Source organism: Typha latifolia, chromosome 9 (genome assembly GCF_019914945.1).
Source record: "Typha latifolia isolate L0001 chromosome 9, TyphaL0001v2, whole genome shotgun sequence".
NCBI classification, from domain to species: Eukaryota; Viridiplantae; Streptophyta; class Magnoliopsida; order Poales; family Typhaceae; genus Typha; species Typha latifolia.
In genome coordinates this window covers 10,821,080-10,843,825 of record NC_133094.1, presented here as the reverse complement: position 1 = coordinate 10,843,825, position 22,746 = coordinate 10,821,080, and the positions used below count along the sequence as shown (strand labels likewise).

Below are 22,746 nucleotides of genomic sequence, written 5' to 3'. Positions count from 1 at the left end.
TGGATAAAACAGGATGAACAATCAGTATTAAGCATTTTGGGTCCAAAAAAAAAGTACCTGCATGAGTACTTGGGATTTTAAGGGTGACTCCTTAGAGTCCATGTTAGAGAATACGGAAGGAAAAACTACAGTACTGGCAGCTGTATTTACATTACAAATAGCTCTCTTTGATGAACTAGCACCATCTGCCGGATTGCCATTGGTTTCAGATGATTCAGTTGATGTAATCATAATATCCTCTCCTTTCCTGGCTTTATCTGATAAATTGCTGACTTGCTGCCTTAATAGTGTAATGCTTTCCTGAAGTTCAGCATTTTCAGCTGCCTGGTAACGAAAAGAAAATGAGAAAGAAGTATCTTGACTGTGACTGAAAATAAAATGATTTAGGTCACAATGATTTCACCTTCGCTTGTAGCTGGTCTTGAAGAATTCTATTATCAGCAGACATGATCTTTAGAAATCGATGCACCAGGTAGTAAACAAATATATATCTATATCAGTAACTGTCAACAACAGTACCCGAGGGAAGAGGGAAGATAGATTTTGTACTGACCTCAAGTTCAAATGTCTTCTCACTTAATTGAGCAGCCAATTTTGCTAGTCTCTACATGAAGGTAACATTGTAAAGCAAGAGAAATGTACAAAAACATGCCAAATATTTGAATAATACACTAAAATTACTCAATTTAATTTTAAAGACAGCGCATAAGACAAGACAAATACAACTTTGCATCTGTAAAATCATTAACTGATGGTCAATAGAATCTGCAAGCACCAGGACTGATACTAACAAGTTCTGAACAAAATATTTCATTCATCACAAGCTTGCAAATTGCACCCTAGCATGTTTAATGGTATATATTTCAATAGATAAGCCTGGATAAAGGAGAAGGATCCCATTAAACAGCTTGGGCAGGGCAGTCAAAGTAGTATTTTGTCAACAAAAGATAAATGGATCCTTACAGAATTCAGCTTTCTTTCTAGTAGGTGCGAGCGCATAATTTCTTCCATTATTTTTTTCATTTACATAAATTTGTAAGATGAATTCCACACCAATTAAAAACTGAATGATTGTAGTCCTACAAGAAAGCTAAAGTTTAATAACATTTACCTGAGGCATTTCAAAGTTATTTGATGAATTGTCTGTTGAATCATAAGACCCAACCATCCGTTGCTCGAGAACACGCATCTGCAGCTTCTTTTCATTGATTTCATCCTTTAATTTTTGCATTTGCTCCTATAACAGCATAAACCAAAATCCTCAAATACAACCATAGGAAATATGATTAGCTAACAAAAACTTCAGAATGACTCCCCAAAGTTCGCGGACTTTGCTCGGTTGAAAGAATGGTATGTTATTTTAAGTATTCTGTCACATAAAATGAGATTTAATATAGCTCACATGCCTGAATTTGTAAATCTTCAGGATTGTTTGCCGCTTGTTCAGATAATCTCTTAAGAGAGCTTGTACATAGTGCAACTTCTCCAGCTAGCATTTTGACCTGCTCGCGCAGAAGATCTATTTGATCGATGATAGTTGTTCCAGTCTACAATACAGCTGACATGGATCAGCTTATAATAGTGATGGCAGATGTAGCAAGTATCTATTAAAATTGTAAGCCAAATATACTGCCAACAATTTTGGATATAGAGAAAGAAAGAAATAAAATTTGACATAACTTCCACATAAATCATATGAACCAACTGTTTTTTGTGTGAGAAAAATTCTTACCACAACATGTTCAATAACTTCGCTATATTTGATCAGGACAATGAGGAAAGGAAAATATTTCATTATTTCTACTTCTCTAGGCTGCAGAAATCACTTGTAGGTATATGTGATCAGAAGAATTACAAAAATGAAATATTTCTCAATTTCTATAGTGCAACAATCGCTTGTATATGTGCAAGAAAAACTAAATAGTATTTTCACCTGTAAAGAGCTTCTAGAAAAATAACTAACAGCTAAAAGCCTGAACTATCACAAATTAGTTGACATAATCCACACAGGTAGATAAATGAACACACAAAAGCAGAGAGATTATGTATCGGAGGGAGAGAGGGGGTTTGGGAACCAAAAATAACCAATTCAGTGAATGATATGAAGAATATAAATCTAGAGATTTGTCTCACCGGCAGAAGGCGGCGCCCTTTTGGTGCGGCACTGAATAAGTCACCTGCTTGAGTCCTTTCTGGGAAGGAGTTGATATATGTAGAAGGATCCTCCCCCTTTATACTCACAGATTTCCTCTTTCCATCCTTCAAGTCTAATAATAGATGTTTCTGCTGCGACGATTGAGAGGATGACGGCGACCCACCAGCAGAGCTCTCACTATCAACACTAGGTGAGAGTCCAGAAAATTGGTCTGGTTTCTGCATAAAAAGATACTAATCTCAAGATATCTACAGATCCATGTAGGTACTAAACATAGCCAAGTTGCTCAAGCTCTCAGTGGGTCAACAAGAAAATTTTGTATCTACAATAACATGGAGAAACCTCAAATTAGATAAACATAATGATGACTTCTAATATGTTAGAAGTCACCATGTTAAGACCAAATTATTTTACTCTTCTAAAAACCAAATTATTACCCTTATAATGCTCAATTACAAACTACAAGACAAACGAATGATTTCCACAAAGTGACGTAAATCAATTGTGCCACAAGAACCCAAACTAAACCTGACCTCCACCTATTTCAAATAGGCGTGTTGAACCTGGAAAGGCAATTCAAAGATAAGCTTCACCTGCTCCATTTCTATTGATTCAATACTAATACCAAACCACAAAAAAGCTACAAAGCTCAATCTGTTATATCAGCTGAGATACCAAAATCGTAATAGTTCTAAATTAGAAAAAAAATTTGGGGACCTTGCATCTGAGTCTTGCCAACCACTTATTTCTGGATGCAGTGAGCCTACAGAGTTCATAAGAGATCTGCTTTGCTCATGAATATATATATATATAGACAGAGACACAGAGAGAGAGATGATCCCTTTCATGTTCACCCACATAGTAACTACCTGTGAGTAGTACATAGATATACATAAAAAGGTACAGTACGTCTTTTACGGTTTTACCCAAGGGATACTGCATATAATTTCTAGCAACTACCTAACTGAGACTAGTTGGAGAAGAGAAATAAGTAACACATCAGATGGGAAAGTCCCAATATGATAACATGTATTACTTCGTCACCTCCACAATTTCTATATGCCTTCAATGCAGATTAAAGATCAAACGTTCTACTCAGGAAATCATCAGCTGGTCAGCTACTCAGCTGTCACTCAGCTCTGCTTTCACCCTAGTCTTCTTGGTATATATACTCCACAGAGACTACATTAACCAGAGAGTATGTTATTTTTCAGGTATGACATAATATCACCCATGTTGTACCACCTTTCATATTTGATGAACTAATCCATCATTTGACTTGTTTGACAATCCTCCAACAAATCCTCACATCTATTGTATATGTATATGTATATATATATATATATATATATATAATGACCCAATACACATTCTGGCTCCATACAGTTATTTTCCTCAAGCATGATATAGGACAGAAAACGATACAAGTTTGGATGGAAATTCTATCAAAATAGCAAGTGAATCAAATCATACTATAATGCTTACTTCTCTAAGTGATGATGCATCATGAGTCTGAAACTATGAGAAGTCAAAACAACATTGAAGAGCCTATAGTTGTAGGGTAGGGCTCGGGCATAGAGAACAAAAATCAACTTCACAATTGTTCATTGATGGCCATCAAGAAGTTCTCCAAATAAAATATAATGATAAAAAAGGGTGAAATGATTACATTGTAATTCAGTTCTAAGGATGTAGTTTTACAACAAAATGCCTTCAACATTCAAGATATAGGTAAATTCTGGTTATTTATGAAATTTCTTTCTTTACATATAGAACAGTTGTCATATGTGAAGAATCACTTTCTACTTGATTCCATGTGAAGTGTCTTCCCCCAATTGGTCATCTTCATAAGATGAACAAGTATCACAAGCATTTAACAAATGTCTCCTTGATCTACACTATTTCATCTAGAGCAGTATACATGTACTTAAAAGAAAAATATTGGCAAAGCAATGAGACAAACACATAAATAAATAATCTCCAATTTCAATAGAAAACTTTCCACTACAATTTCTTTTTCTTTTTTTTTCAATCAACAGAGGTGTGCCACAGACTCACCTCTTTACAATTTCATAAGTCATGAACTGGTTCAGTTCTTATTTCTGAAAACATGCTTTTGAGATCAAGTACTTTTATAGTTTTATATATGCAAATTTCAGATATGAAAACTTCTATTTCCATCTTCTGATTGCCAACAACTTCAAAAAAGTAAAGACAACTTAGAAATGCTGGGGAATGGAATCAATAGGCATCATAGCCATCTAATCTAGTCTGGGAATTCATTCATAAGATAGGCAATCAATTACATTCTTTTATCTGAACCTGGAGTATTGTGGCTAAACAGAGATGACTAATCCCCGTGAGTGACCAAGCTCCATATCCGACTTCATGACTGGCTAGGGCAGGTAGTTTGTTATTGTCAATACTCCGTAATAAGAGTATGAAAATGTTTTAAATCTAAACTCTATATAATGGTTAACAGCCACCATCTTCAGGAAGTTTATATCTCATACCAAATTATTGCTAAAATAGGTATGGAAACATCCTTGTGAGGGAGAAAACAAATGCTTTGACAGCATCAAATACACAAGTAGGCAAGTACACGACAGAAAGATGAAAAGGCCTGCACATTCATGCCGAGCTAGGAACAATGCTATCGAAAGACTCACCCTTAGTTTGAACCACCCAAGCATTCCACGCCTACGACTTCTTCTGTCAAACCTAATCGGCTCATCAAAATTTGTAGAAGCAAGTTTTCCTTCTGCTGAAAGGTCTGAATCAAAACTACCGGCATCATCATCAATAAGGTCACGCTTCCGATCAGGCAAATAAACAAGCTGCAATGAGAAGAAAGCAATCTTATAATAGAAACTGAAAGTTAGAAAAGACAGTCCAAATATTGCAACTGGTCACACAAAAAGATTGAGTAGATATTTTTCAGATGCAAATTGAACAAATTCTTGTCCAAGAAATAGAAACTACAAACAAACTGACATACATGCCAGCTTAAATAAACAAACTTGAACAGTTTCCTATCCACTTGTGCATTCAGAATGCTTCAGAAGATCACCATTGTCTTACAGTAAAAATAATCAGAACAAGATCAGGAAATATAGTAAAAGAATACAAGGATAACCTCATCTTCCCCAAAAGAGTGTCTTCTTCGGTGACCAGGCTTTTCTGAAACACTTGATGATATAGTGTTCTTGGTGGATACCAAGATTAGTTTAGTTAACCGCTGAATCCTACCCATTAGTGCTGCTTTTGCTTCTTCCTCCTCTTCCAGTCTTGACTGCAGCTTGACTTGGCCAGCCTCCAGCTTCAAATTTTAGAGATCCAGAAATTTCAAAAACTTGGAAAGAAAAGATAGTAGCACAAAGTGAAAAAACATATAAAACAAATTTCATCTTCCTTAAGAATAAAAGATCACCATTTCCAAAATAAGAGTTGGGGAATATCAAATATTTGATAATCAAGCTGTTATGTGGCCAAGTATACATAATCCTTCTGAAATTAACATAAGTCTGTAACCATGTGAAAGAAAAGGATGTGAAATAGGTCATATAAACTAGCAGGGAAGGGTCAAATCTGAAACTGAATTATGTTTTGCTTTTCAATAGAAAGCAACCTAATAACATATGCGAACTAAGGGACCCTTAGCCCTTAGGACCTCTCAACATGTATATTGCATTTTCTTTGCAGTAGTTTACTTCAATTTATCAGTTAATTGGTTCCCATCCAAGAGAAAATATGCTTGCATGCTAGTAGTTATAATCTTGGAAACTGCTTCGACAAACTAAAATGTAACAGTATAACACAAGTGATTAAACTAAGAGCAGCAAACATTATGAATATATAATGCTATATGAAGAGCATGGATCACATTATCCTGATAGAATATATTCCTGTAATCTGTAAATAAACATCAAGAAGAGAACTTTCTGACTATAAATATAGTCGATCTAAACAAAATTCAAGTAAAACAGCAGTTTCTTTATGAAACTTAAGTTTGCCTGCAGACAACTAATGTCAACCCATGGATCAGCGAACTAAAAGAGTAACAGTTAGGCATCAAAGTTTGTTTCAGGTTGAAATGCATGCTTGGTTTAGTACATCTGATTTTAAATGTAAGACACAAACCTTGAGTTTTAAATTTACAAGATCCTCTTGATTTGAAGCAACCATATATGGATTCACCATCATGCCACGTTTTAATTGTTGCAGCTCTTCTTTCAAACAGGAAATCTCCCTCTGATACTTCTTTATTAGGGACTTCTCATCCATTATCTGAAAAATGTATATATGCATATTAATTAGTTCCTTCAGGCATGTGCACCAATTAAAGCCAACATCCAAGAAAACAGTTCTGTCACCTTGTTTTGAGAAGCTTTAATCTCCACATACTTGCTCCTGTGGGCAAATTTCAGTGTATTATGTGTCTCCTCGCTATTGCTGGAAGCAGGTGTAATTGTGCAAATAAGCTGCCGCAATATAGGTAAGCATGCACCAATTAAAGTGCAAACAAAAATTACATGCCGGTTAGTTTGACAAAAGAAAAAAAAGAAAATCATTGGAGTTTCTGTATTAAATGGGTTAAGAAATGAAAAATAATAATAATAATAATAATAATAATAATAATAATAATAATAATAATAATAATAATAAAGAAATATAGTATATGAAAGCAGTCAAGCACTCACAGAAATGCGTCCATGTCCACTAAGTGAGGACTGCAGTAACCGAGTGAGTTTTGAATCTCTGTAGGGAACATGTGTAGCCTTGCCATCTGTTAGTTTAGCTATCACCTGCAAGGAGAAAATTGAGAAAAAAATTTGAATGAAGCAAAACTTTTGCTGTTCCATAACCTGACAACAAAGTTAAAAAAGAAAATTTTAAAAAATATGAGACAGATTGACAGATTAGTGAGTATTTGAAAGCATATGACCACAGAAATAATGCTGAGCAACTTCTTCCATTAGCTAGCCCCACTTTCATCAGATAGCTAACATTTACTACTCTTATCACATACCATTTTGTGAATCCCCAATAAATGGAGAGAGTATTTTTTATTAACTTGTCACATTTTCACCAACAGTCAACAGTTCAATGCTGTTAATATTAGACACTTCAAGTAAGAATAGCTAGACTGTGGAGGAGAAGTAAAACAAAAGGGAGGGGCCGAGTGCTTCATCATGCATTTGCTTTTATGTACAGGATATATGAGCAGTCGAGCATATAAATAAAGCAGTATAATGATCTTGGACATCACGAAAAAATAAAGGAAATAAAAAAAGCAAATGATATTAAAAGTGTCTATATCAATAGTCCCACCATTAATATGTGTAAAGCTATGAAACCTATTATCCAAATTATCAGCCCCTAACAGTATATTGTATACAGAAAACTTGTTCCCCCCTGTGCACCTCCTATGTATCGGGGTTATCCTAATAGGCAGACAATTATCATTCATTATACTAATATATCAAAATTAACCTCCAAATAAGCAAATATCTTACAGTTTTAGGCGTTGCTAGAACATATTCATTAATGCACTCTTTTCTTTCTCCAGAGTTTTGAAGATTCAGCACACTTGCTGAGGAATCAGTGGGAAAACGTCATCATTCAACGGAAAACTTCTCACAAAGTAAACCATCTTTCAATAAAATCTCCCATGAAACACCTCCAAAAGTCCACTCTCAAGTAAATGAAAACATTGTCATTCAAATTTGCAGGCATTATGCAACATGTCGCGTGAGTACCATCTCAACCAGAATATTTTGTACTCTTTTCTTTACAGACCACCTGATTTTCTCTCTTCCTCTAAAAGGTCGCATCCTTACCTTAAATAGCAGTACCAGATAGATTTGATCACTCAAAAAGATCATAGTCCTTTTTCGAACTATTAGCACATCATAATTGTTAAGAATCTTTAGAGGCAGAAAAGAAGAAAAATCAAGCAAGTATATATGCTGGGAGTCGACAGACAAGGAGATAGCAAGAAATGAACAAAAAATTCCACGATCCTAGAATGAAATTTATGAAACTAATTTCATATGGAAATTGATTCAATAAGAGATTTTCCAGGTAATTTGTAGAAATAAGCAGTCAGATCTCTACTATCATAAAAGGAACTTCATTCCAAGGATTTAAATGCAAGATTGCCACCCCCGACTATGCGAGTCAAGTGGCAAATCTCATGCCACATGGAAAATCTCAAAACCTCATCAAGACAATATACTGTGTGAAAGTGAAACTGCTGCATGTACGATACTTCAAATCGTGCTTCACAAACTTGATGACAATTTACATTTTAAAGAAGAATATAAATAAAGTAAAACTAATAAAAATCAAAATTAGATGTAGAAGAAACTAGAGGAATCATCAATGAGAATTGGTGGCTTACAGTCCCAAGAGTCAGTAAACTTTTGTTTATATATGAACCTTCTTTGCGTCGCAACCCAGTTGTTTCAGTCTTGGAACTTTCAGACCCAGCTAAGTCAATCAAGTTCTAAGGTAAAAATTAAAAGTTGTCAAAGCCAAATTTAGGACAATCAGATGCCCTCAAAGAAAGAAATATGCACCAGTTAGCAGAATGTAACGTGAACTAAAAGGAATGAGCCTCCTAACGGAAAACGAATTACCAATTGAGACAATCTCACATCTTCCCCCTCTTCACTTTCACCTGAAGAACTGCTTTCAATAGTCTGCAATTAGATGATTCTAAAAGTTACTCAGTACAGGCCTCAGCATTAGCAGTTATCCCACAGGTAGTGGTTTAAGAAATAGACTAAGATAGATGAAATATAGTAATACACAAATAACCACAAAGCACAAAGAATTAAGGTCTAAATTGTAAAATAAGACACATCAAGAGAAGTAATTTGCATGGCATGTTTTACCAAATCAAAATTAGGAAGAATTACAAAAATCAGTCAATGTGACTTGCAAATTTTCAGATCAGTTTCATTTTTATCATAAAGATTTTTATGCTCTGAACTTCGAATTACTCCCTTTTTACCAAGAGATTTTTGTGGTTTTCAGTTTTTCACCCTTTTTAGAACAAAACTTTATTGTTCTTGTTTTACTAGATATATTAATATTATATTCCTCCCAGCAGACGCCTAATAGTGGAGATAAAGGTCTGATAGCCATTTTGCCCCCCCATGCCCCCCTGGCTGGCAGAAGATGTGTCAAGCGGAAGAAATAATGTCGTACGACAAAATCTTTGTGACAAAATAGGGTTTCAGGAATGGAAGGAGTGCAAGAACTGGAGGGAGAGGTGCGGTAGACTGGCATGAGGGTGAGAGAGGCACTAGAGGATGGGATTTTAGCTCAATCAAAACCACCCATACTCTATTGATCTTAAGTTACAAGGGTTATTGGTTTCAATTTTGAGTTTGATTAGACCCAACTTTTCCTCTTGCTTCCTCACTCCCTTTCACCGCCTGTTTTATACAGATGCTAATTCCCGTGCCGACAATGCATCGACACTTAAAATTGTATATTACACTCCTTGTGGCTTGAGCAACGGGGAGTAATCCTACAAAGTTGGAAGCTACAAGGAATGATTTTCTAATGGTCAAACACTACAAATCACGGAGATCTAGGATAAAATACAAACTGCCATTCCTTGAGGGAAACACTAAAGAGAAAAATGAGTAGCCATGTAAAGAAACTTTACATTAATTATTCTACTTATTAAGGAAACTAAGTTGTTTAACCCCAGAAATTCTTCTAAAAAGGGTTATGAAGAATTCCTTCTTCCACCATGAACAGCCCCAAAAAAGAAGCCTACACAATGCTTGATCCATCATGCTCCTTTGTTGAAAATCAGTTTCTGCAATTCTAAAACAAACATGATACATTTTTTGAGGAAAAGAACCCTTCCAAAAATGAAGCTGACTTAATCAAACTATCAAAGCATACAATATGCAGAAACCTCAACACCACGGCATTACTTAGGATTTGCAACTAAATTGCCTCCTCTAGTAATAATGCGAATCTTTAGCTTTCCTATTTTCTAATATTGAAATAATAGATAGGACATGCTAGATAACAATGCATCAACATGTCTATGATATTTCATTTTGATCTAGTTTACAAAGTGTTTTCTATCCTAAAGAAATTTAGGTTTCCAGTAGATGAGGTGAATATCTATTGATGCCCAATACAAGCAAAAACAAGGTCCAAAATCACTCAGAAGAGCATAAACATAAAAAATCTGACTGAACTGAAGATATAGTTCTTTTATCAAGAAGAATTTCAAAACCCTGATAAATTTTGATAGTGAAGGAAAAAGAAAATCAAGTCAAAGCCATCGATCAAAAAATTCGGCCGATCTTGAGTCAGATAGGCCAATTCTGACCATGGCTCGATTCCAGTCGCGCGACTAAAATTAGTCAGGTATTAGCCGGCTCAGCCCATACCCAAGCCGTATCAGGTTGGATCGGTCAGATCAGCCAATCCTAACCCAATATTCAATGAAGGGGATAACAATTAGGATGTCCCCAAGCCCGGCGCGAGAGAGCTCTCTCTCATGTATGTTCGCTTTGCCCTCTTTCTCTCTCCCAAGCCATCTAACGCCAAAATGGCCTCATCAACGTCCAATGAAACTTCTCTAACGAAGATCCAGCTCCCCAAACCTCCGATGACATCAAGTTTTTTTTCACTCTCTCTCTCTATATATAAAATTTTGACGACCTCGCTCTCTCACTCTCTTAGCCTCTTCTCTCAACTCTCTATCTCTAGCCTTCTCTCTACTCCCCCTCTAGCTTCTTCTCTCAATCCTCTCTCTCTAGCCTCTCCTCTTTCCTTCTCTCTCTCTAGCAATCCTTTCTTTGCAATAACAAAGAGCGGTTGTTCTAGGAGATAGAGACAGGAAGAGAGAGAGGGAGGCTAGAGCAAACTTTTCTTATTTTAGTTTCATTTTTTCTATATGGGTAATTATCATTTTAAGCTTCAAATGTGGGTAATTATTATTTTCAAATTTTACTGTCTTTCTAAAAATATAGAAAAAAATTTCTATTTTTAAATAATATTAATAGTTAAAAAATAATCCAATCCAACAAGGGCGGAAGATACAACGGATATGTATTATTTTTCTAGGCCGCCAATCTCAATCTCAGTACCAAGTTTCGGAATCTTAGTCAAAGCTATACGAAAGTAGTAACTTTATGAAAATATCAGTAACTCTTATGAAAATATCAGCATACGAGAGGTGTTTTAAATCATATAGACTGATAGCCATAAAACTACAACTGAAAACATTTTTCTAGACTTAAACATGATTTTGTGCATTTAAGCCATTTTGTATGGTTGTATGGTTGGTCAACAAAAAAGATCCTATTGAAGCTGACATGTTAGCATGAAATAATACAATAAAAAGTAAAACTGAAACAGTCTTGAGAGATCCAACTAATACTGGTCAATAAACCATGTGCATGGACGCTGAAGCCCATGTATAATTTGATAATTTGAAGCCACCACCATCCAGCCCTTTTCCAATAATAGAGAGACATTTAAATGAGTAAAATAAATGTTGACAATGCTCCTGAAAGAATGCGACAATGTTCTCATGACTTGAATCAATCTTATGTCAACCGCATAGTTTTGTGTCAAATTTCTAGCCATGCGAATCTAGACAAGAGAAAGAGATGCCCAGTACCTAGTACATAACTAGCAGATAACTCGTCAACTTTCAAATCTGCTTTAGATCCTAAATAGAAGAACTTTTAAGGGTTTCTCAAAATTGTTACGCAGGAGAAAAGGAAACGCAACTTTCAGGGAAAATGAAATTGAGGAGACAAAAATAAAAATAGATTTCCCCATCTAAAAAGTCAAATAATAGAATACTACAACTTTAATAAAGACATGAAAGATAATTGAATAAATTATTTAAAATTCACATGTGAAAGATACTAACCAATGTGAAAATTGTGTGGCTCCGACTACTCAGTAGATTAAAATTATTAGAACCCACATGTCTGTGCTCTGCAACCACAGTGTCATCAGATCAAATGCAGCTATTAAACTACAAAAGATTATGAGAATAGCAAAGAATAAATTTTGATAAAACTGAAACACATCATTTAAAAAAATAAAGAATTAACAAAAAGGAATTTAACTGCGAACCGCTAAATGAGAACACCATGAATCTCATTATATTATAGAGCAGCTCACAAGCAGATTTCTATGTGCAGGCCTAAAATCACATGATCATAAATTTCGGATACAGAACATGCACCATACCAAAAAAAAAGAAGTGGTTCAAGAATATCCTAAGAAATTGTCCTCAAACAGTACTTAAAACCTTCTCCTGTATGCTGAAAAATATTATGATGGGTGTTTTCCTACACAGACTATGAACACACCCAGTTTGACCATCACCAGGTAGACAAAATTATGTACTAAAAGAAACAGAAGTACTAGTAATACAGATGAAATAAATGTACACACCACACAAATTCTGCATCTACTGTATTCACTATCATGTCCTAGAAGCCATTTCCAGACTATATGAATTCAAGCCATCTTAAGGATACGATCATTTGCAGAACTTTGATTAATTAAGTTACAAACACAACATATATGAAAATTAGAGCTTCTATAAATGGAAGTAACTGGTTCCAATTATCATTAAATGAAATCTTCATTCCCTGTACCTGATCAATTAAGATCTAAGCACAATTCAATTAAGGAAACAGTCCGAGAATCTATTGCATAATCAATTGACCTAATTCTGTACAAGCCACAGAAGTATTTAAAAATAGTAAGATGCACATACAATTTATGAAATTCTAGTAATCCAGATTCTCAAATAACAATGAATAATCCAGAGGCCCAAACAGAAGTCAACAGTGAAATAAGCAAAGACTCCTATCTTATAGTTATTGTACATTTATAGAAACAAAATAAATCAATTTCTATTGGTAAAGGTACCTTCACCAGATGCTATTAAAGAAAGAGCATGAGCAGGAGATAAAACCACCTCTTCTTTGATCCCCTCCACATATGTTCCCTTCACATATATATACAAAATAAAAATGAGATAAATATCATCTAAAAAAGATAGATTGCTTTCTATTCAACTAGATAAACATAGGAGAACATATATAAAGATTTGGAATTCAATGAAAACATAAAAGGACCTGTGATAAGTTGGTAACTAAAAAGATAAGATAAGGTTGTTCAAAAATTTTGAAAAAGATATGACTCTTTGCACTGACACAAAATAGAAGCCAAAAATCTATACATTGACAAAAGGACCATGAACAATTTGTCAGAAATTATCACTGTAACTCATAATTTTTGGGTGATTTGCACCGACAACATATTTGGTTTGTCTTTATCAATTAGGCCATTTTTGGTTTTCCCTTGTGAGTGAGATTGTTTCCTATTTTCTTTCTAAGTTTATCCTCTACTATGATGGATGGGCTCGACAGTCAAAGCATCCGCAACTAACAAGTTTGAATAAAAAACAAATTGTGTTCCGTAGTTTATTAAATATTTTGTAGTTATTGAACACTTGCATTTTCTATTTTGCAGTTTTATTATGAATTTCACACTTATTAAACACTTATATTTTCTCTTTCGCAACTTTTTTACATAACTCATATTTATTGAATAATTATATTTTTACGAGTTTCATAGTTTATTATAAAATTCACAATTATTAACCACTTGTATTTTTGTAAATTTCATAATTTTATTATGTAATTTGCATTTATTGGACTTGTATTTTTCATTTCGTAGTTTTAAGTTCTGTACGCGCCCTCCAGAGGCAAAAATGACATAATAGTATTTAAAAAAAACAAATTGTATTAAATGCACAACAGACTTTTCTCTCTTCACTACAAGATGAGGGTAAAGTTGAAAGAAAAAATAGAAAAAAAGCCTAATATGCAAGGGAAAACCAAATTAGGCCTAACCCACAAAAAAGATAATGCACTATGTTTTCTATGCGAATCACCCATAATTTTTTGAAATATTTATATACCTAATATTTACCGGTTGTCACCAATAATGATGCTAATTAAGATGGATAGCTTGACAAATGTTATTTAATTAAGCTAAAAAAATAAAATTATCATTGTAACTCTGTTGCTCTTTTGCACATTGTTGGCATGATGATTCAATAAGCTGTGGATCTAAATGATCCTACACTTACGGTTATAGCCCATCATAAAAATACTTTAATTTATTATAAAATTTCTAATGAAACAAAAATCAGCTTCCTATTAGAGATTGAAGGTTTCTATCATTTGAAGGCTATCTACCTGTGATGACATCATGTCATATGACTCATCCATATCTGTGGTCAATTTTTCAACTAAAAGAATGTACACCTTCCACTACACCTTTTCAACATCAAATATAACTATTTCTTCCTAAACATGCATTAATTTTGAACAAAAATATAACTTGTACTTGGAGACTGCACTACTGCAAAACATGGTTTGATATTTCAGTATCGTATCTGAATTTTCACTCTTTCAGGCACTGGACAGATAAACATACTCTGAGGAATGAAAACTAATAGTGACATATATGATATACAACATCAGATAAAACCAGATACCTGTGAATCTTCTCTAATTCTTAGGTTCTGTCCAGTTGGGTCCAGTAAATCATTGATAACCTGAAAGGGGACAATGAAAAGGATAAACCTTAAGATATATCTTAAAAGAAAATTGGAGTTCAAATAATCCACAATAATGATATATATATATATATATATATATATATATATATATATATATATTTCAAACTTCCAAGTAAACTAAAAGATTTGACTGAAGATGAATACACATGATCAGATATAGAGTTTATAATTATAAAAAGTATTCACAAGGTGAACTTTATCAATTGCAAATTCAAACAATTCATCACAAAAGCCATGGCATATATCTTTATCTAATTGTAAAGAGCTGCAGTTGATATGGAAGCATCATTAAGCCACGTCTTGTTGCTTACTTTCCCTGCACTAGGGACACACTCCCCCAACTCTGGCTAGAAGGGAGGATGCCCTTCGCCAAGTTGCCGCTTCAAAATCCTCTGACCCAAAAACATCCACCACGTTTCTTCTCCTTCCCAGCCTCCTCTCAAGAAGTCGTGGTCTGATATACCAGCAAGCAAACACCAGGATAAGAAGCTTGGTGGTGCTATCCTTGATAGCATCCTAGAAAAACTCAAGGAGCAAACCAAGGACTATGCAATCTTCATCCAGAAGTCCTTGCTCGTTGCCGCACTCACTGAAATCTATACTAATTTGCTAATAAAGTATAATGCAGTAAGGACAATTATCCTACATCTAACTAAGGTCATCAATTATTCACAATGAGAAAAACGTACTTTAATGTTAAGATATGAAGTTCAAATTCTATCATCTTATAGATCTTAAGTCTTAACAATCTCTGATATCTCTCTACACCTTTCCAATTCTGACCAACATTCCTAGTGGTTTTGACTTTTGGCTTGCTATCTCATGAAGAACAAACACGTAAAGATTGTTCAAGTAACCAATATGGAGAACATTTGAGCAAACAGCAAGCAAATGCACCAACTAAATCATACTGAAAGCAAATAAGAAAGGTCTCTATAATTTGAACTTCCAAGAAGATCAGAACCAAAAATTATCGAAACCATCTTAAGTGAAAAAGATTAACAATGAATACATTTCATATATGCCAAACTTACTTAAATTTTAAACAAGAACTCTTCCAATAGGATCCTAATGAATAGTACCTCATTATATATTTCAAGGTATGAAACACGCAGAAGAAATTCTCGCCCAGGTGTCTGAAGTGACAAAGAAGATGACAATATGTTATTCATGAAAGCAACTAGAAAAGAAATTTTTAGCAAAACAAGATAAATCCTTTACATCTTGAATAATGCTGAAGACATCCTTCACTGCCAAGGGAATGATTCCAGGAGACTTTTGCTCACCCTATAACATAAGTTCAACAATATCACAGTATTCGCAATAACTTACACTTAGGAAGTAATAATCTACAGTGCATTACAACCATTAAGCTAAAAGTCAATTCTAACAAAACAAGCACTAATTAAATTTAGTGCATGTGGGCTGGGGCTCCTGTAACTGCCCGGTTAAGGAATGGAAGCCCTATCTCTGGAGGTTTCAGAGCAGCTGCACTGGGATCTATAGTGGCAACCCTTACAGTCAATTAAGTTACTCCCTCCAGTTTAAAAGAAATTATCAATGCAAAAATATGACTCAAGCTTCTATATAAACTTATAAAACAAATAGGATTCCTAAGAAGGACAAATGATTTTTTTTCATCAAACTCTAGAAATTGGCAACTTCATAATAAAACAAAATCCAAACCTAAGGAAAATAGGAGTTCATTTGATTATTCGCTAATTGAAATAGAGACTAACACATTTTTCCCAATTAAAAAGATTAAGTAGCTTCTATATTATGCATAGATATGCAACATACAAGCTCAAACAAAGATGGTTGTGGAGCCCTTTTTTAAAAAAAAATATTTTTTTTAATCAATCATCATCAAATCAACTTAGTTTCCGTGCATATTCAATATTCATATCATATCATAAAAGTATTACAAAATTCCTATTTATATGAAAACTATGTGAAACTTTACAACAAGCAATATTATTAGTGGATAAATGAAGATAATCGACAATATTTAGTGCAATATTATCGTATTATTCTTGTGCCGGCAAATAAAATCTCTGATCCTTCTCGTCATGCTACGTTTAACTAGACATTAGTTTTAATTATTGAATTATTATCAATTAATATTATGTGTTGAATGTTCTTATATATTCAATTATATTATGAAGTATTCAATCATATTAGGAAGTATTCAATCGTTAATATTAGTTTTAATGAATGTATTTAATCATATTAGATGTTGCATAATATTTATATATAACTGTTGTTTTATCTTTAATAAAATAGGTCATTTACAAAAAATAATCTAAAGATAAAGCACTATAATATAAGTTTTAATACATATATTTTAACCAAATACCAAAGAATAATATGTCAAAAACCTAAAAACATATCTAAATATCTTTAAAAATTTATTAAAATTATTATAAATACGTGTCACTGGCACACCAGGGCGTGTCGAGGCGTGTTGTGCCGATGATAGCACGGCCATCGTTGAGCTCAAATAGCTTCTTCACTCAATGAATAAATTCAAATCTTATAATTAGTGAATAAAAAGGATACGAGGGTAAAAAAAAGGCCTTCAAAGAAAAAGAACATAGGGTAGTGAAATTCAAGTCCAAGTTATTTGATACATATACCTCTAATTTCTAGTCATAAATTTTGAATATGCTTCACCACAAGCCTTGTTGAATCATCTAATCCATATATCAAAAGTTCTAGCAAACCAATAGACATGTAAGAACTAAGAGTTCTATCATTAGAGCAAATCTAGCTTAACTTTCAAGGAACACCACCTGTGTGAAGGTATGACTTGCCCTTTGCATCTAACAGTTATGGGTTCAAGTCTTAGAAACAACATCTTCAAACATAAAGGTAAGGTGGTGTACATTTCCCTGCCAAGACCCTAAGTAGGCAGGATCCTCGTGCATCATGACACCCTTTTATCTTGCTTAACTTTAGGTGCATATGATTTCTATTTTAGAGTACCAATATTGTTCCTTAAAATTCAAAAGCAATCACTAATTTAAGGCTACATTAACCATACATCATCCTGCTGATCAAATAAGACAGCCGATCTTAGTAATTTTATCTGACATAGTGAGAGTACAGAACAGATTGTCAAGATTAAAAAGACTTACATGCATGGTATGTGTTTTTCCACTACTAGTAACACCATAGGCAAAAACCGTGCCTGCAAGACAATAGAGTGTCAGGCAATGCAACACAAGTATCCTTTGGTAAATGAAACATGTGTTTTGAAGAACAAATAGGATACTGTAGCAAACATGAATATGTTAATCATGGTACTTGATCTTATAGTATCTCAATGGGTAAACACGAAACAAGGACAAAATAGTTTTCAGAATACTGAAAAATAAAGTACAAAGCCTCCTAAACTATACAAGTAGGATTTGTATATTTCTTAGTTTTCACTTCTCCATATATGTATACATGTATATCTTTTTCTAAATGAGTGCAAATATAAATACCTATCCTGCAATAAAATAGAAAACATGATCAACTAATGCCCATTTGTCTCTTGCACATTATCCACTATAAGACAGAAGCGACGATGACAAAATGCTTAGAAGTCCAAATGCAGAATCATGAAGATAAACAGGGCAGTATGGTCGTTAGTTCATTACAATCCAATATGGAAAGGAATGTTGAAGGACCAGCGCCATTTAGATGAAAAAAAAACAAAATGGAACGCAACCCAACTATTTGATTGAAAAAAGAGACAAAGTTATGTGCCCCTGGATGAAAAAAGAGCCAGCATTATCATCTTCGTTGTCCAAGTTATTTGTCCAAATGCATGAGGATGAACAAACGTAAATTGAAAAGACTCTAAAAAGTATTTGCAAGTTTCTTAGACCAGAAAAACATAATTGTGTCAAATCATTTCACCGACAATTCATTCTACTCCTTTCAATTTTACTCCAAAGAAGTTGCCCAAATCATAAGACTGCAGAATTCGACCCTGAAAAATGTAAGGACAGTTGACAGATATGAGTAATCTACCAACTGCCTATAGTTCTGCCTCAAGCAACCAAGGAGCAAACCTCAAATAGTTCCTCTAAACAAGAAAAGAATCCAAAAGAAAGACAAAGACAAACTATCATGGAGTTGATTCATCTTTATGGTGCAGATAAACCAAGAACCAAAGGAGATAACAATCAAGAATTGAGTGGCATTCTGATGCTGGAAGCACTACCTTGTTCATCTTTGGTCTATTATGAGATTATCAATAAATAGGGTTTAGGTTTAAATATCAACCTAGATCAAGTCATCAAACACAAAATGGAACTCTTAGGGAGAAAAAAAGACAATTAATTCAGTGACATACAAATAGAAGTTCCTTGCCTCTTGTGGAGAATAGCCTTAATTTCAGATTTACACTCAGATCTTAAGTGTATTAAAATCAACTTAAAGAGTTTAATAATTGGATTTTGAGTGGATCATAAGTAATTTACTTATTGTACTTCCATGTTTCTGAAAAGGATTGCAATTTTGGTTGATTTGACTCAATCAGATGTCTATATGAATATTGAGCATCTTTTCGATCAATTGTTCTCCACTGAGTTAACTGACATTATTGGTTTACATAAAACTTCATACTTCCATTTGGTGGAATATATACGACACAAGCTACACAATCTTTACTGGGTTCTAACTTATAAAGGCAAATAGAATATGAATATTCACGGAGACAAAACTGTTTGGAATAGAAAAGTAGCATACCGTTAATTCCTTCCATAGCACCACCTACAACATGCTGAGCAGCAATATCATAGACATGACGAGTTGTAGTAGCAGGCCCAAACACTTTGTCTGCAGAAGTGAAGAATATATATCTTTGTACATGTCAGATATTTCAGTAGATAAAGACCAAGTTTGTCAATCACTTTAAAGATTTGACAACAGAAAAGTACAGTACATTAGGATATCTTGTAGAAAGACAAAAACTTGGATATATTGTTGTAGTAGGGATACAAAAGTCTTCAAATGGTTTGCAAAAGTCACATAATCAAGCCTTGATTATGTTTACAGAAGGATCAATAGGATTATGACAAATTTGTTATTCCTGTAGAAGTTTCCATATCCCATCAATCCATCATAAAGCAAGCATAAAAACAATGTTGTAAAATTTGGCCTTATGTTATAACTAAGGAATATTATAGCATAATTATGATATGTACATGTATACAATAACACAAACATAACAAAAATGTAAAAGAGAAGACTTACTTAGCCAAGGAATAGTAATTTATGCAACTTCTACCACAGTACTTATGTTATCAATGCAAAATGTACAATGACGTCCAAAAACCAATAAACTGTCATGTAGAAGTAGCAGGTCTTAAACCCTATCCCATAAGATTAAACCATTTGAGCCAAAAAAATTAAAAAAAAATTTAAGTCAAGAAATTCATAATTAGCCACTCAAATCAATCAAAAAAATATTTATCATTACAGGAACCTCACTGAATCAACTTATACCTATAAACCCTGTACATCTAAGTAAAATAGCCATTAAAAATTTAGTGCATTTTTCATGCAAGTACATATTGTTACCAAGAGTTCTATTTTTAGCATATATATATATATATATATATATATATATATATACATATATATAAGAATCCAAGAGTTGATACATGTTTTAGTGCATCTATTGGTAATAGCATTGAATATAACTTGTTAACATTTATATATAATTTATATTTTTATATTATATTAAATAAGGAAGCTTCGAACTCATATTGTTCATGGGTTGAGAATGGGAGTTGCCTGGTCTGGTTAAGTACTGGCCAGGCCATTTCCTCCCTTCCATTTAGCAGCACCTTTATGATAGGAAATAAAATAGTAAAATGTGCTAAGTATGGTAACTACAGTTTCATCAACCAGTTCACTCAATGCACTACAAAGTGCCAAAAGGAGTAAATTACCACCCTATCCACCCCTAGTAGCAGCACCCCGTGATCCAGCATCATCTAGCACGCTATTTCTCCTCTCTTCTGAAACTAAAACTATGGGGACCATTGGTAAGTATGGAAACTACAAATATAAAAAGTGGGAGCTGATTCAGCACATCCCAATCCGTGCAGGTTAGGGGTGTCAATAAACGAGCGGCTTGAGCTCGGTGGGCTCGGCTTAATTATAATATTTATTAATATTATATATATTAATATATATCATATAAATATATATCATATAAATATATATCATATAAATATATGTATAACTATTAAACCTTTAATCCAATGACTATTATTATCGTATCTCTATCTAACCCTAACCCTAAATCTAATAAAAAAACTCCCAATAAACCTTACAACCAATCTCCTCATTTCCTCTTCCTCCTCCATCGACCAGCTCATCTGGCCTCTTCCGATGGCCTCCTCCATCGTCGTCGGCCCCGGCATCAGCCTCCTCATCTTCCTCCTCTTCCTTCACCTCCTCATCCGGCCTCCTCGTCCTCTATCGACAAGCCGCCGCCACGCCGTCTTCTCCTCCTCCTTCATCTCCTCATCCAGCCTCATTATCCTCCTTCACCTCATCATCCAGTCTCATTATCCTCCATCGACAAGCTATCACCGCCTTCTCCTATCAATCGACCTCCTCCTCCTCATCCTCCTCCTCCTTTGGCAAGCCGTCACCCCGCCGTCTCCTCCACCTCCTCCTCTAATCAAGCTGGGGTCGGCTTGGGCTGGGGTCTGACTCAACTTGAGTTGAGCTGAGCCAAGCATAAACATCTTTAAAGAGCTCAAAATTAATTTCAAGCCGAGCCTCAGCTCGTTTACACCCCTAGTGCAGGCAGGTTAGGGCATACCATTGAATGAGCATCAGCATATTAACCACATGCACATGTCACGTTCAAAATCAAAAACAGGGGCCCCACAGGAATAGAGCGGCAGTAGGCACAATTATGGCAAATATGGTGGCACACATCTCACAGTGCACCCCAATCAACCCAGATGGGGTCTGTCTACACCGAATCCCAAAAGGTGCTACCTAATTCCACCAAATTTTGGCGTGTGCCCTGCAGTTTTCTGTTTGGGTGAATTCAAGGGGGACGGTAGCAATGCTATTCAATGATGACAAATAAGAACTTAGCTACTACCAGTTCAGTCCATCCGCACAAACCAATGGTCATTCCCAAGAGATAATAAATAATTTGGAACAAAATATAAGAGCACTAACCGAAACCGTATGCAATGTTCTGATTGTACTCATTCCGAACAGTATTATCCCCATCAGCGTACCAGGCCACCTCGTCCCCCTTATTAATCTCCCTCGCACTAACACAAACCATTTCTTATCACATCTAGAGCACGGAAAACTACTACATTACGGAGAAGAGAAGTAAGCGTACCTTAGAGGCCGGAATCGAACCGTGACCGTGACATTCTCCTTCGACTTAGCCGGATCAGGAAGCAGAGACGAAGGAGGACTTACATTAGAGGTCGCCACGGGCGAAACCTTCGCCAGGCGAGCTGCCGAAGTCGACGACGACGAAGACAAGGGGGTCGTCGGCCGGCCGGCGACCAACGAAGATGGAGTCGTCGGCCGGCCGGCGACCAACGAAGATGGAGTCGTCGGCCGGCCGCCGGATGAGGAGGGGGTCGTCGGTCGAGCTCCGGACCTGGAGGAGGAGGACGGAGGAGTCGGAGCTCGCCGCGATCGGAAAGGAGAGATGCTCGATCGCGTGGACTTCGAAGACATTTATTTGCTAGAATCCAAGAAGAGGAGAAAGAAGTGCTCTCTCTCTCTCTCTCTATTTTCTCCTCTTCTAGGGGTTTAGGACGGAAGAGGAGAAAGAATATAGAAGTCGCAAATGCCGATCGCAACTCAAAATCTCTCTCTCTCTCTCTCTCTCTCTCTCTCTCTCTCTCTCTCTCTGCCGCCTTCGCGTCCAAAAGATGGAATT

At 35.0% G+C, this 22,746-nt stretch overlaps 1 protein-coding gene across 2 annotated transcripts in view; it reads right to left on the bottom strand.

Moving 5' to 3' along the window:
- Positions 1 to 22,746, bottom strand: part of LOC140795129 (kinesin-like protein KIN-7E, chloroplastic) — a 25,350-nt gene extending 2,604 nt beyond the window's left edge. Inside the window, exons 1-22 of one of the 2 annotated variants that reach the window (XM_073147529.1) lie at positions 22,192 to 22,746; positions 22,020 to 22,117; positions 19,557 to 19,646; positions 17,954 to 18,006; positions 16,038 to 16,103; positions 15,899 to 15,952; positions 14,733 to 14,792; positions 13,094 to 13,172; positions 12,078 to 12,145; positions 8,797 to 8,859; positions 8,559 to 8,663; positions 6,856 to 6,960; positions 6,529 to 6,636; positions 6,296 to 6,442; positions 5,292 to 5,474; positions 4,825 to 4,992; positions 2,134 to 2,373; positions 1,407 to 1,547; positions 1,112 to 1,237; positions 554 to 604; positions 404 to 451; positions 58 to 324 (exon numbers count right to left, since the gene is read on the bottom strand). In XM_073147529.1, coding sequence (XP_073003630.1) covers positions 58 to 324; positions 404 to 451; positions 554 to 604; positions 1,112 to 1,237; positions 1,407 to 1,547; positions 2,134 to 2,373; positions 4,825 to 4,992; positions 5,292 to 5,474; positions 6,296 to 6,442; positions 6,529 to 6,636; positions 6,856 to 6,960; positions 8,559 to 8,663; positions 8,797 to 8,859; positions 12,078 to 12,145; positions 13,094 to 13,172; positions 14,733 to 14,792; positions 15,899 to 15,952; positions 16,038 to 16,103; positions 17,954 to 18,006; positions 19,557 to 19,646; positions 22,020 to 22,117; positions 22,192 to 22,541 — 2,670 coding nt within the window. In that variant the 5' untranslated portion in view covers positions 22,542 to 22,746. The remainder of the gene's footprint in view (positions 1 to 57; positions 325 to 403; positions 452 to 553; positions 605 to 1,111; positions 1,238 to 1,406; positions 1,548 to 2,133; positions 2,374 to 4,824; positions 4,993 to 5,291; positions 5,475 to 6,295; positions 6,443 to 6,528; positions 6,637 to 6,855; positions 6,961 to 8,558; positions 8,664 to 8,796; positions 8,860 to 12,077; positions 12,146 to 13,093; positions 13,173 to 14,732; positions 14,793 to 15,898; positions 15,953 to 16,037; positions 16,104 to 17,953; positions 18,007 to 19,556; positions 19,647 to 22,019; positions 22,118 to 22,191) is intronic. The other variant, XM_073147530.1, reaches the window with a different exon arrangement.